Source organism: Cheilinus undulatus, linkage group 3, assembly GCF_018320785.1.
Source record: "Cheilinus undulatus linkage group 3, ASM1832078v1, whole genome shotgun sequence".
NCBI lineage: Eukaryota > Metazoa > Chordata > Actinopteri > Labriformes > Labridae > Cheilinus > Cheilinus undulatus.
The window spans coordinates 28,574,891-28,590,111 of NC_054867.1; the positions used below are offsets into that span (position 1 = coordinate 28,574,891).

Genomic DNA, 15,221 nt, shown 5'->3' on the forward strand with positions numbered 1-15,221 from the left:
GCTGCTGAAGCTTGAAACTCCTTCAGAGTAGTCACAGGTGTCTTGGTGGCCTCTCTCAAGTCTTCTTCTTGCTCAGTTTGTGAGGACAGTCTGATCTAGGCAGATTTACTCATGTGTCATACTCCTTCTATTTCTTGATGATGGATTTAACTGAACTCTGGGAGATGTTCAGTTAAATCCACATGTATCATGTTTTCCTCCCCTCTGTCTGGTAAACACCTCCTCTCGCTGTCATTACTGGAGTTCTGAACTAGTTACAACTCTGCTCCTTCACTCTTTCATCTCCTTTATCACCATCTCTCTGCTAACTCCCTCTTCTGAACTCACTCCTGGTCGTGTTTCTGATTCCTTTAATTGAATTTGGTAGAAAAACAAACGCTCTTAAACGAGGGTGCTCATGTAAAGGTGGGAGCTATAAAACTCACCCATGAGCTGATTTAAGATGGCCACCCAGTCCTGAAACTCCTTGTTCACAGAGGTCCTCAGAGGGTTCACTTCAACAAGACCTACTTGGTCCTTGGCCGTGTTTTATCTCCACTTTATGAGGAAAGTATCATTCTTTTTGCAAGTATGTGGCGTTTAAAAGGGTAGGGAATAAACCTGAGTGCAGTGTGTGAGAGAGAGTGTTTGTGAGGGGGAGGGAGGACAGGAGACTGACATAGTAAGTGCTTCCAGGGTTAAAGGCCAGGGAGGACTTGAGAGGAGGCTTCATGCTGTACTTGAGCTGACCTTAAACTTTGGTCATCTAAGACTCACAGCTGCAGCTGTGAAGAGGAGACGGCCTTCAGCTCTCTGTGGTGCACAAATAAGGGGAGAGAAGACCCAAACACTGAGATTATTATTCATCCTTATTTACTTCAAACTACTGTGAGGTGTTTTTAGTTGGCCATGAAACAGACTGATATTAATGCTGATGCTTCTTTATGGTGATTAGATTGATTATCTCTGTATAGTTGTTTTAATGTTTGAGACTGCTGGCAAGGGGAAGGTGTCAGAGTTCCTTACAGAAGCTTTAACTCCAAAATTGTTAAGGTTAACATCGCATATAGACATTCTCTATTGACTCCTCCAATCCTCAACCTCAATTTTTCTTTAATTTTGAGGGCCTTATTGGTCACATAACGGCCCTGATCTTTAGCCCTGTTTATCAAGTTTGTGCTCCTATAAGTAGATTCCAAAAGCTTGACTGCATTTATTTGAATTTTTACTTTCTATCCTCTTGGTGTGAAGTAAACACCAACAGCTTTACTTGGCTTGAAAAAGGGTATATTTGAGATTGAAAGGCCTTAAGCCAAGGGTAGACTAGACTTTTTCAGCATAAATTTAGCAAAACCCAACAGTTGTAGGAATTTGGGACCAGTTGGCCCTTGAAAATTTGTTTACTCATCTTGGGGGTGTGAAAAATGTACACAACTATTGTACTCAAATAGTATAGTTACCCTAGATAAAATTTACTCAGGTAAAAGTACAGGTCTAAAAATCTACTCAAGTACAGTATAGAAGTATTTTCAGATTTGCAGATTTAAAATCACAAATGACCCAGTCTTTCTCATTTACTGCCGTTCATTTTGATGGAACCTTTTCACCCAGAAAGGAGTTTTGGCAAAGTACCTGCATAAGTTGAAGCTATCAGTTGATTGTGTACCTCTGTGTAGTCTGCCCCTGGTCAAGTCATGGCATTAATTTACAGCTTTTGACTATCAAATCTGACATACTAACCACTGTAATAGACCAAAACAACTGTGTTGTGTGACCTCAGCTTTAGTGGACAGATGGGTCATTCCTCTGCCCGAAATGATGATGTAGTAAATTTAGTGTAGTAGTAGTTTGTTTTGTTTTTTTTGTTTCTCTCAGAGTCATAAATCTCATAATAAAGCTAAAACTGTTTGAATATATATCAGCATGGATCTCAATCCTTGAAATCCCATGAAACTATTGAAAACATTTAAGGTACTTAATAACAGTTCAAAGCCTAAAACATGCATGTTTAAGTTAAAGATTGCCATGATTTCAGACTTTTACACTTCGATATGATGCTAGTTTGAAACCCAATGGTATTGAAACCTGGTTCAGTTTTTAAAGGGATATTTCTGGATTTTTGAAGTTGGCTCCTATGAGGTGCTTGGCTATAGTAGTGGCATTAGCCTCCAGTGATTTCTGTGAAAGCTGATCCTGTGGTTATTATGAGCTCAGAGAGATCCACGGCATAATGGCTGTAGATGGGAACATTTATCTGCGTAGTTTAACGAGTTTTATGTAAAAACTGGCCAAGAAAGCATGTTGGCTGGAAGGAGACAAAATGGCAAAAGCTACATCATAAATTAGTGCCTGACATAGATGGTTTTGTTTGGGAGAAATTAAGTGCTTTGTATGTTTTTGACACAGCATACAGGCGAGCCAACATGTTTTCTTATCCCACTTTTACACAAAACTCGTTAAACTGCGCAGATAAAACGATCCCATCTACAGCCATTATGCCGCAGATCTCTCTGAGCTCGTCATAACCACAGTATCAACTATCAAAAATGTGTGCAGCTTTGTGCAACTGAGATGTTATGTAGGAGTTAGCATGCAATTTCTGATTGATTAAATCCTGCCCTTTATATTTTCTTATGAAATTATTTATTAAAAAATATATTTGAAATTTTTTTTAAAAAATGACCACCTTATTTTAAAGCTATTAAAAGGGGATTTGTGTCATAGACGTTTGGTTTTCATTATATATCACAGTCTTGTAGGGTTGTGGTGGAGAACTTATATGTGAATCTTTTCATGGTGCTCAGAAAATCCTAACAAATTATTTTCTTTGACCACAAAGAAGATGAAATGTCATGTGATGAACAACTTATTTGAAACTACTGAGGAAATTCCCATTCAAAATTCTGACACATTTCTACCATGGCAATCAGTTCTAATAGTGCTGTGTTTGACGGAAAATGTCTTATATCACTGTTGTGTTGGCGTCATGTAACACATCTGAAAATGAGAGGGCCAATTTCATAAGTGTATTATCTAACGGGCAGATGTAGCTGGTTGAGTAATTGCACGAACATATGGCACAGGCTACTCTGTTTCTGTCCCATCATAAATCTGCAGCTCTCAGTGAAGTAACCTGTTTATTAGGAAGCAGTGTTTCATGTCAATAAGGGTTAGAGTGGGGACATTAAAGCATTGTTACTGTGCTGGAGAGAATCACTCCAAGCTCCCCCTAAAAGAAGAGGGGATTACAAAAGCCGCTCTTTGCCCTAAAAAGACAGGAATCATTATTGATTTCCTAATATCTAATAAATACAATATGGAAAGATGCTTTTGTCTAAGTGGGAGAATCTGACATGATTCATCAATGCTACATTACATGGTTTCTTTATTGTCAATCAGCAGCAGCAGCCAACAGTTATTTACATTTATCATACAGGTAACAAGAATCAAGCATGAATTCTCTGAATCTGGCAGGATGGGGAGGTGTTGATCAAAACTAATGATAAAGATGAAAGAAAAAGTGTTTCCCTCTCTAGCTGACACCAGGCCCTATTTTGTTGCATCAGCCCCTTTTGTATTGGTGATCTGTGGCTATTAGCACAAAATCTGTTCAGCTAATAATTCACTCCGGGCAGTAAAGATTCTGACTACTCTCAAGTCTGTATGGTCAGTATGATGCTAACCAGTTAGCTCAGATTATCATAAAAAAGCTATTAACCACTAGCACCTGTGTAGAGCTGTTGCAGTGCAAGAGTTTAAGCTTTGTAAATATTAAACAATTTCAATATCTGTTTTGATTCCAAAGAAATGACTAATATAAAGCATATACTGTTAGTTCAGTGGGCCACCGAGTCAAGTGCTACCATAATTGAGATCTGCTCATCTCACTCAAGTCATCATTGGCTGAAAGCCAGCTGATTTGCTTTAAACTGGCTAATTGCTCTCATTTAAACTGCTCTTGCTCGGCTAAGCTCTGCCGCTCTCACTGCAACCCTCCTCCACCCCAGCTCCTCCTTTATTCTGCTCCTGACTTAATCAATGATGCTTGCTCTGCTCTGCACTGGGCTTTTGCTGCTTCTCTCCCTGCCTCGAGCTTTCCTCATCAGCATAGAAGGAACGGGAGCGTGTGCTGTTCCTGCTTGATTCATGGAAGGACTGGGGAATCCCAACAGCAACACCACCAAACATGAATGGCAGCTTATGTGCTAATTAATATCTGCTAATAAAGAAATATTTATAGCCACAAATCCTGTGTTTCTTGACAAAGTGGTCCTGACTGAAATAAGCATTTGGGCCCAATATTGAAAACTTTGCAGTCATCAAAATTTGCATGTAAACTCCTACACACTAAACTGCACAAAAATATTGCAAATGTTTCTGTACCCTTTTTCACAGCTTAGTGTAGGTTTTTAGGTTTTGGTAAAAAGGACTGTTTTTTTTTTGTTTTTTTTTGTTAAAAATGGGTGGTATTGTTTTAAAACACAAAATTCTGAGGCAGAGATGGTCTAGTGGTTAGGTTGTGCCCCATGCATGCTGGTGGCCTGGGTTCAAGTCCGGCCTGTGGGTCCTTTCCTGCATATCTCAACTTTTTCCACTCTCCTCTCAAAATAAAGGCCTTAAAAAGCATCTTTAAAAACCCAAAACACAAAGTATCAAAAATGATTGAAATGACAATCAAGACTTCTGACAATCTTACACCTGCTTTCTTCTGGGACTTTAGGATGTTATGGGAAGGAAGTCAAAAGAACATCATTGTTTTATCTTTACATTTTGATAGAACAATCCTCCACTGTTTTCAGTCTCTTTGTTAAGCTAAGGTGTCTTTATAACAAATCCCCAGGAAATCATGTTCTGTCACTGTTTGTTAAAATGTGGAACTGTTCCTTTAATTTGTTGCTCCAGAGATATTCAGGGATGTATATAAACAAAAGAGCATTAAATGAAATAAAAGATGAATCTTGGATAGTTATTAAAATTAAAAAAGAAAACACAGAAGTATGGCTGATGATTTAGCTTAAAATTGTAGGATTTAAATGTCTGGGTGTTTTTTACAGCTTTTGTTTGCACATGCTCTGTATATGCCACAGTTTTGCCCCGTACAATAGCACTGATTCACCATACCCTACTGGGAGTGTCTCTATAACAGACATTCTAAATCTGCTGGATTCACAAAACCCATGTCACAGGACAGCTACAAGATCACAGAAATTGTAAGACCTCTTAATAACATAAAAACAGCTGTTTAATTTGCCTTTCTGAATTGATTTACAACATGTAGGATTTACAATCAAGAGCCCACACTAGGTATTTAATTTCTCATTTGTTACATTCACACTGTAATCCAAGATGACCTGACTCTGATTTTTGCTCTTATGTAACCCAGATCTGATTTTTATAGCAGTTTGAGTAAATCGAGTTACCTGGAATCTGGTCTTTTAAAATCAGATCGGGGCCACTCTCAAATGTGGATCCATTTACATCAATACTGGAGTCTGATGCAGGTCTCATTCAAACACGTGTGCAGTGGAATCTGGGCACTGGAATGAACTGATAGACAGGGACATGCTTAAGACAAACACCGCACATATAAATTCCTGTATTTGTTGTTTTTATGACTTTGTATTTATTCAATTGTGGATATTAAATAGAAGGAGCAGATGCAATAATGAACTTGATCTCTTTATTTCTTATGAGTATAAATGTTGACCAGCTCAGAGAAAGCTTCAGCTAAAAATAGATTGGTAACTGTTGTAACAGTATCCATAGTATGATTCAGGTGATATAGTCAGAGAAAAGAGAGGCAGTGAAAATAAATTATCTTAATAATAATAATTATAATAATAACAATAATTATAATAAACAGTGTCATCAAATTTAATCATAAACCTTTTTTGTTTGCTTGTTTCTTGTTGAAACTTAAAATTGTCCATAAGCCAAAAAAAATCCAGCATATTTAACTTTTAAAGTTGTGAAGGGGATTTCTCAGTCTGGGCGTCCCCTTCAGACTCACATATTTACATTATTCACAGTTCATTACAAAGCTGTTGAGCACAAACTGAACCACAGCAGTGGTGTAAAACTACAAGGTTTTGTGTCTACTTGTGTGTGGCTGGCTGACAGGAAGGAGAATTTCTCTCTGTCTTCCTCCAACAGAGTATGTACCTATAGATAAAGAGTAAAAGGTCCTTTCCTCCCACAATGCATCTGTTCTCAATCAGGGAAAAGTTCCCTGGCATTCTTGTACATTAAGAGCCCTCCTCGTCCTCTCAGCCCATGGCTGTCACCATGTTAGAGTGGTGTGGGTGTCCAAAGGACGGGTGCAGCGGGGTGGGCGTGGGGAGCATGTGTCCTGTGTGGCTGAAAGGTGGCAGGTGGCTCATGGACATGTGTCCGGCCAACGAGGCAGCGCTGAAGGGAGAGCTCTTGTCGTGGAGGCTTTTGGAGAACTCCTCGTAGCTGTCGCTGCACCTCTTGCTCTTTTTAGATTTGTTGGACATTTTTCGGTTACGTGTCTGTATTCCCTCTTTTTTCATCGTCAGAGGTCGGTTCACCTGTGAAGCCAGGGAATGACAAGGACATGAGTAATCAGGAAAACCAAGGACAGGAAATGTAATCTGATACATTGTTAAACATGACACATATAAGCTGTTATAGATACACTGTGTTTTTATCTGCTCATGAAACAGACTGGGATCAATACTTGTAACTCTGTTTGGCCTACAAAAGCAAACCAAAGCATATGGAAGAAAATGATGATTTCTATTTAATTACTCCTAATATTTGTTACTGCTGCAGCCAAGAGCCAACAGACTCTACCTATGTAGAGTATGTGTACACATGTAAGTTTGGCAAAGACTACAGTAGTCAAAAATTAGTTGCTCTAAACTGCATGTCTTAAAAAAAAAAAAGAAGACCTTTTTGGAGCGCAGACGTCCTATCAATTAGATCACGATCAATTTTGGCGGCCTGTATTCAAGTTTAACCTGTGGCTCCTTTCCCACATGTCATTCCCCACCCTCATTTCCAACTCCTCTATGACAGTTATAGTAATATCTTGAATTTATATAGCACCCCAAAATAAAATTTAAAAAACCTAAATAAATAAGGCATGTTTTTAAAGATTATTTTGGGGGCTTTTTGCCTTTATTTTGACAGCTGAATACAGAAAATACAGGGAGTGAGAGTGGGTAGAGACATGCACCAAACATGTGCCGAGACCAGGAATCCATCCCGGGACCAGTGCGTGAGGACTACAGCCTCTGCATATGGGTGCTTGCTATTCACTGAGCCAAACCAGCGCCCAGTTTAAGAATTTTCTTAAAGAAACTGGGCACTCAGGTTTACACAAAAAGGAGTACACATTGCTTTTTTCCAGGGACTATTTTAACAAGGGGATTGACACTGTTCGCTCCCTGAAGTTTTCTACATGGTTTTCAAACCTCAGTGAAGGTGTGAAGTGAGCAGACTTCAGCTACACCGAGTGGAGCAGTTAGTGTTTTTTTCTATTTCGCTCTGTTAAAAATGAAAGAAATAGAGAATAAATCACCAAGTCATGCTTTAAAAGTTTGCATGCTAATGTATATTATCAGAATTGCTGCCTTGCCGCCAGTCTCATTGCTATTCATAAGCAGACTGCTCTTGTTGCAGTCCCACTTAACAGCAGTCCCACCATTGTGACTCTCAAGGGGATTACGCCTCCCATGGAAACAATAAAGCACCAAGAAAGAAAACACCAACCGGTCCAACAGTCTCTCTCTCTCTCTTTTTCTCTCTCTCTGCGCCTCACTTATCCCTCAACAATCAGTGTAACCTGCCTGACTATGCTTCCCGTCTACTTGACCCTGCTTGCTTTGTGCAGGCCCAGCCTGGCGATCAGCAGTCAAACACTTACATTATGCAGTTTGTAGTAGAGGCCGCAGGCGTTGCACACAGGGTCTCCATTTGCGTTGCGCCTCCAGAGCGTGGTGGTGGTCGTCTGGCAGTTAGCACAACAGGTGCCTGCTCGTCTGGCAGCAGACTGTGGAGAAAAATGGATATGGGTTTGATTAGAGATCGACAGCACAGACTGACAAATACAAGACAGAACGAGAGTTAATCAGAGTATTTCACAACACACAAGACTATGTGGCATTTTTGTTTCAGCTGCAATCTGTAATTTATTAATGATTATAATAATAATAACACATTTTATTTATGAAGTGATTTCAATCAAAGTGGTGTACATAGAATAGAAAGAAAAAAAATCTAGACGTTAAGGACATTTCAAAATCTAAAACCATGCTAAAACTATCAAAAAGGGCATCAGAGAAACAAACAATTCAAGACTCATATGCAACAGTAAACAGGTGGGTCTTCAGCTTTGCTTTAAATACATCAATGGAAGATTACTGCCTGGCTTCTACTTCTACTGTTTTGACATTTTCAGAGGTTTTTTTCAGCATAAGCACCTCAGAACCCCTAAATATTCTGTAAATTTTCAGAGAAAAGTAAGGAAACCAGAACACACCTACATCTGAGAGACTAGAACCAACCTTTTTTCTAACAAAAAAAGTTTAAAAGAATAATCACGAATATTGTTGACACTAAACTTTACATTAATAGTCATATTTTGTAGATGATCCTTTTTGAGAGTCTCCTATTTTGATAGCAGAATCCAAACAATCATAAACAGTATGTCCCATGGATCTTATTGGTTACAACACTTGTTTAAATGTTTTTCAAATGCTGTTTTCACCAATAGAAATGTATACGGTTTTTCCGGCACCCAGAACCCTCTAATTACCCCTTTTGGAATAAACACCATTATTTGTACATTTTTTGTTCTTTTAACAATCTGAGAATCACGCCACTGCGCCCATAGCTGTCTGATGAAGTCATACATCAGCGCCCATAACTTTCCCTCTGCTCTTTTTTTTATTTGTCTGTTCACTGTGTGCTTTCTCTGTACCGGTCTGAAATCTTGACCACTGTGTAAAAAAGCTCGGAGTATTTTGTAGTTAGGAGGCCTGGAGCAGGAAACAGGCGCTGGCCACATCAACTGCTTTATCTGGACCGGTCACACATCCGGAGAGGAAACTAAGTGAAGCTGCTGCTGCTCAACACAGCGAGCTCCGGGGCCACCGAGCTGCACGGAAACCAGCCTGATATATGACTGAGAGTGTGCCATGAGTGCAGGGAGACGGAGGAATACACGGTCGTATATTTAGAGCCAGGCGGACAGGTGTTTGCAGGCTAGCGTCGAACAGCGAGGTACACTCACAACTCGCATGCGTCAAAAGAGGTTAATGTTCGCTTACCTTGTCTTTACAGTTTCCTTAAAATACGAGAATTATCCGTAATGTTAAAGTTTTTATCGGTTTGTCTCTATACATTAAACAATACCTATTATTGATTTGGTTATTTTCTACATCGACCTGTTGTCTTCAGCAAGTGTGACGTTGCGCACTTTCTCCTGCGCATGTTTCTTACATAAAATAGTCCTTATGTGATTAGAAAAATCAGATAGTATTTTAATTAATTCATACTTTTAAAAATAATTTATTCGTATTGCCTTTATTTCGTCATTCTTCTGCATTCCTTAAAGTCGTCTTTGAAATAAAGCAAATGAAAGAAGTTCCATTCACATAAAAGTCCTGTATCGTTAACTACTCCTCTGCTGATTGAATCAACAGCCTCTGTTGATTCTATAAATACACTTTTTATTTCACTTCCGGCCTGCTTCAACAACTACTGGGTGCTTAAAGTTGCATGAATGCAATAAGACTGGAAATACACTGATTTACACTGAAATTGCATGGTAACGAGATTTTAATGGGCTCAGTTTTCATTTATTACATTACAGCATGCAAACATGAAATGCAATTTACAGATATGCTAGAAATCAATTTTAATGGCCTCAGTGAATAATATTTCTTTAAAATATCCACACTCCAGCTTGGCTGTGCATCTTTGGATTAAGTTTTTCCACATTTCAAGCTCAGTGGGATGAGCATTGCATACGTTTGATCTAACTGAGCAACACTAAATTTGGGACATATGTGACTTCCAACAGCTCCATATTTGCTCTTTGTACACCAAACCCACAAAAACATTCACTTTCAAACTGCTACAAAATCATCAGGAGGTGCAGCTGTTGGCCTTTACAAACCCACATAAACCAATGGTCTTATCAAGACCCACATACCCCACCCCCACCCTGGAACTGAGCAGTTCTTTTAAGAAATTCAGATCACCTAATTTGGGAAAATATGGTTTACCCTGGACAGCCACTTTCTACTTCACCAGTTTCAAAACAAAAGCAGAAAGAACAACACTTTCCAGTACAAATGTTAAAAAATCATAGAGTCTAAGTGCGGCTCTGTGCTGTTATGAAGTAGGGACTGCTGGTTCTGCTATCAATGACAGTATCAGAAGCAGCAGTAATAATGATAACACAAACAACAGATAGTCCCTCTGTGCTAACACGCAGAGCTGAAAGAGCCAGAGGTGAGCCACTAACACAATTCCTGGAAACTGATTGGGAAAATATAACTTTCCGGCAATTGTATTCCCTCTTCCCCTCTCACCCTCCATCTTACACTCTTTTTAATTTACTACCACCTCCACACACTCATACACACACACACACACGCCCAGACACATATAATGATGGGACTGACCAGTCTGCGTTTGGGTTTGATGAGCGGTCTGTTCTGTCCATTCATCTTGTGGTACAGGCCGCAGGCATTGCACAGGTAGTGTCCCGTGCTGTCACGTCTCCACAGAGGGGTCGAGGTTGCTCCGCAGTTCACACACTCACGGCCCTCTGAGGGAGAACACACATTTATGACATCTGAATGTAAAAATCGAAGCTAGTGTCTACTGATCAAATACGGATCCTTATCTTGTTAGATATGAGGATGATGTCTTTAATTTTTACTTGAAGCTTATTTCAAGTCGTTTCACCATTTTTTAACAATTAGCTATTGCATTTGCACAAATTAAGCTTTCAGCTTTAAAAAAAGTACCTGTTGCATCCAACTATTTGACTCTTTTACTCTTAAAAGGAAGAAACTGATATTTTGATACATACGTGTGCAATGACAGAAGCACAAAAACAGAAGAAGAGTAGAGAAGAGTCACTAGTTTAATTTCCTCTTGGTATGGTTCATAAACCAGCTGCCTAAGATATTGATTTTAATAAAAGCAGACCAATGTAATGCCATTTAAATGTAACAAACAAGCAGAATCTACAAAAATTGACCAATAAGAGGAAACATTTCATAATGCAGGCCCATGTCTCTTCTTCTTTTAAAGCAACAGTATATGCAATAATTATAACAAGTTCTTCACTAAAGTATGATGCAGTTATCATGTCTAACTAAATAAAACAAGTTTTTCACATTAAGTTTGAGTCAACCTCCTCTATAAAGTGGTTAAGTACAATCAGACTGAAGCTGGCAGCCTCAAATAACAATCAGGACAGTGTATTAAAGTGTAATGTAACAGAGAGGAGACTGGTAGCCTAAATACTGAGGTTTTGGCTCCATGCACCTGCGGATCTTCTTTTCACGCCTTTGGACCTGATCCAGCTCACTGTTCATCTGCAGCTAAGGTGACATTTCAGGGTCACACTGAACAAAGATGGATTATCATTATTTATCTTTGAGGAATTTTGGAGAAAATAATTAACTGCATAATATAATCATTCTTACACATTTTTATTCTGTTGACATTTCTAAATAAAAACTAGATTTGATATTGATGAAATCACTGCTTTTACATGGAAGAAGGCGGTTGTTATTTCATGTGTGTTATGCAGAATCACTCCATAGTAATCAGTCTGGTTACCTGGATATGTAAAGGTATTTAAAAGGTGTTATCACTGATTTATATTTAATATTGAGTTATACAATATTTTCTTTAAATTTTTACTATTTAATTGAAACTGTTTTAATAATGGGAGCATTTTCCTTTAATTAGATCAATTTAAATATGGGTTTTATGGTTATAATCTTGTAAGAGATTGTTATCTTGAACTATCCCAATCTTGACAGATCATTTATTAGTCTTGGTATTTGAATATGTTTTGGGCCATAAATAGTACATTATAATTATGTCATCATAATTACTGTCATGCAAGATAGCAAAAATGATGAGAAGTTCAGGTAAAGAAAAACTATATTTGTAGATCTACTACAGATACACAAATGCAATGCTGATAAGAGTGCTAAAGTACATTTTAGACATGTTTTAATTATTTTGATATTGTCTAAGAGAACCTACTTGGTTTTATTTTCTTTCACATGTTTTTGATTGCAACTGGCTTGCTAAAAAGCGACTTTATTTCTTTGTATTTCTTTTTTAAATTATTATTATTTAATTTACTTCGTAGGGACTACTTTTTTGGTGTGCTCTCACCAGTGCAGGAACGTGTCTTGCCCTTGTTCTTCTGGGAGAAGCTGGGTGAAGCTCCCGGCAGGCTGCTGTAAAACAGACCCCCGCCGTACTCATGCGCCGCCGGGAGAGAGTAAGGATAGGTCGGTATGGGGTGGTGGGTGGAAGGGGCCTGAGCGCTCATGGAGGCCAAGCCGCTCCTCAGGGGAGACGAGCCCTCCATCTTCATCCCCTCCGGTAACGTCACCTGGTATTTGATAGATTCCTTCTCGTCCAACCTGCTGGCTGAGGGAGACGCTGTCCCGGGGTCTGGTGATACGTCCTTTGGCGGCGTGGGCGGAAATGTGTACAGGGACGGGCTGGAATGGGACGGCGGGGTTAACGACGAGGCTGAGACAGTGTTTGAGGTGCTGCTGCACGGGTAGACCGCCGAGAGGCCGCCGGGGGACGCGGAGCCTGGATGGTGCAGGCTGGGCTTACTGAAGGGGCTGACGGCCCAGGCGTTGTGGTGGTGGAGGCCTGGCAGGGCTGCTTTCCCTCCGTCCAGCCATGAAATCCCAGGGCTGTGAAGGATCTGAGGCCGGCAGACCTGGGTTCCCGTCAGTCGAGCTGAGAAATGATAAAAAGCGGAATAATTTTCGGAAAACTGACAATAGAGGCAATATCTAGTGCTCTGTGGCACGCAAAAACAACACAGACTTGTTGATTCATTGGCACATTTTCCTCATTTAAATTGGTAAACAAAGTCAGAAATAATAGATCAGTTAATGTGCCATTTTACTAGGCTATGTCAGCCTGATCCCTAAATGTATGTTCAGAGTCGCGTCATTTTTTATCTCCACTCATGGGAAATTAAAACCCAAGAAACCACTTTAAAGCTTCAAACATAAATTATTGTTATATTTATTAATTTAAGAAAAAGGCAAGATAAAATCTCACAATAAAATTAATGTTTTATACTGCACAAGGTATTGTTGACTGTGTTGAAAAAAAAAAATCCAACTATTTGGAGAAAAATGCTGCAAAATGTCTGCATTTTATTTGTCTTTTATTTGATATCATGCACCCTGTACTGGTGGCTCCATCTCACCGTGCGCTTGGCTGTAGGACACCCTGGCCCGGGCGGAGTTGTGGTAGTATGGGTTTCCCTGTGAGTCCAGGTGATTAAAGAAAACATCCACCTCATCCGGAGGCAGCAGCTGCGCCGTGGGCTCCATATAGTTGTGTCCCAGGCTGGGGTGGTGGGAGTCCGGGTGCTGTCCGTTCAGCACGGCGTGGTGGGGCATCCAGCGGGGCTGATCGGCCGCCACATCCATCTCTGAGAGGTGCTGTACAGTGAATGAGGGGATATCCAGGCAGAGGACACAGGTTATACTATGTGTCCTTTATGATATCGTCACTTTGTCCATCTACAATGGATTTTTGTCCTTTTGACTTAAATCCCTCTCTTCCTCTGGAGATAAAGTGAAGTTTGACTCTGGACCTGCAACAAGCGAAATCACATGTTAACATTTCAAAGGCAGTGTTTGTTTGCTTGTTAGCATCATTTGCCTAAAAGGCAGAGCTTAGCTTCACGATGTAAACCTAGCAATAATAACAACTTCATCACTTTCTCACAAAGCCTCTTTAACGACAACAAAACACCGCTCAGTGCGAGAAAACTAACCGTTTTCACAGCAGGTTTGCTGCTTTTATTTCATCTGCCGCTTCCGGTCAGCTCGCGCCTCTTTGTAAACCTGTCTCGTGTCCCTTTTTTGCTCCTTCAGGTCCTTGTCAGGTCCTCTCCACTTTTCGGCTGCTGTTAGTCAGAGTAAACTCCGTCCACTGGGACTTAAAGCAACACGTATAAATGTGTGTGACAGAGCGGGGCCAGGCTTGCCAAGCTCGTGGGCGGACTCTCAGTGAAAGCTTTGTGACAGCCAATCACAGAGCAGCTGTTTGGACCAAAGAGGCGGGTCTAAAGAGCCGAAAATCACCGTGATGATTCTGTAATATTCATCCAGGAGGGTGGAGAGTCTGTGTGCTTCAGGCCAGGCCTTTATTATGACTTGATGTACTTTATGGAATTTATTATTTCATCACAAGCGTAACATTCTCTGAAACATAATCAATTTAAAACGAAGAAACTCATTTACAGAGTGTCAGCAAAGCATGGCAACCACTTAGTTATTAGTAATTATATATGGTTTGACTTAACTGCATTTTAAAATTCTAAATCCACACGTAGAATAAGTGAAGCAAAAACATGTATTTAATAATTATTTTTATTTCTATTTTAACTGACTCTTACGGTCTTATCTTCCAAGTAATCGCATTCACAAGGAGCATTTTATTGTAAAAGGAGTGTCTTATAAGCAGTAAAGGCACTTCAATAAAACACTGAAATAAAACAAATTTTCCAGTGTTTCCAATTGGACTTCTAAGGCAGATTTCAGTGCATCTGTCTTGATATGCGGCTGATAAGCCATTTAAATATTGTGTAATTAAATAAAGAAGGATCTGCTCGTGCTTTTTACGGTCTGTTTTGCAGGAATATGTCGAGTATTTTGGCCTGTTTCCGGGTCTGTTGTTGATTGGCTAAAGTTCAAGCTGCATTTTAAGGATATAACTCTTTCCCTCTCTCTCTCTCACTCTCTCTCTCTCTCACACACACACACACGCACTCTCTCTCCCCTCTCGCGCATGATTGACAGACAATAATTGGAGAGGGAGCGCGTGCAGCCCCGGCCGGCAGACTCTGCCGCCTGCTTGACGCCGTTTCCTGACGTCAGTGCATCTTAGTAAAGAGAGAAAAAAGAAAAACACAATCAGGACGTGAACTTTTAGAGGGACCAACAGAGTGAGCAAAATACAGAGAAAGGGAAAGA

General features: G+C 39.9%; 1 protein-coding gene across 1 annotated transcript; it reads right to left on the reverse strand.

The window, feature by feature from the left end:
* Window positions 1-3,367: 3,367 nt before the first annotated feature.
* On the reverse strand, window positions 3,368-14,184 carry gata2b (GATA binding protein 2b). Its single transcript, XM_041815396.1, has 6 exons — window positions 14,021-14,184; window positions 13,445-13,837; window positions 12,379-12,963; window positions 10,638-10,783; window positions 7,871-7,996; window positions 3,368-6,530 (listed from the first exon to the last, which is right to left on the reverse strand). Exons 2-6 carry the CDS (start codon window positions 13,668-13,670, stop codon window positions 6,246-6,248), a joined length of 1,368 nt encoding a protein of 455 aa, XP_041671330.1. The 5' UTR covers window positions 13,671-13,837; window positions 14,021-14,184; the 3' UTR covers window positions 3,368-6,245.
* Between the last annotated feature and the right edge of the window lie 1,037 nt (window positions 14,185-15,221).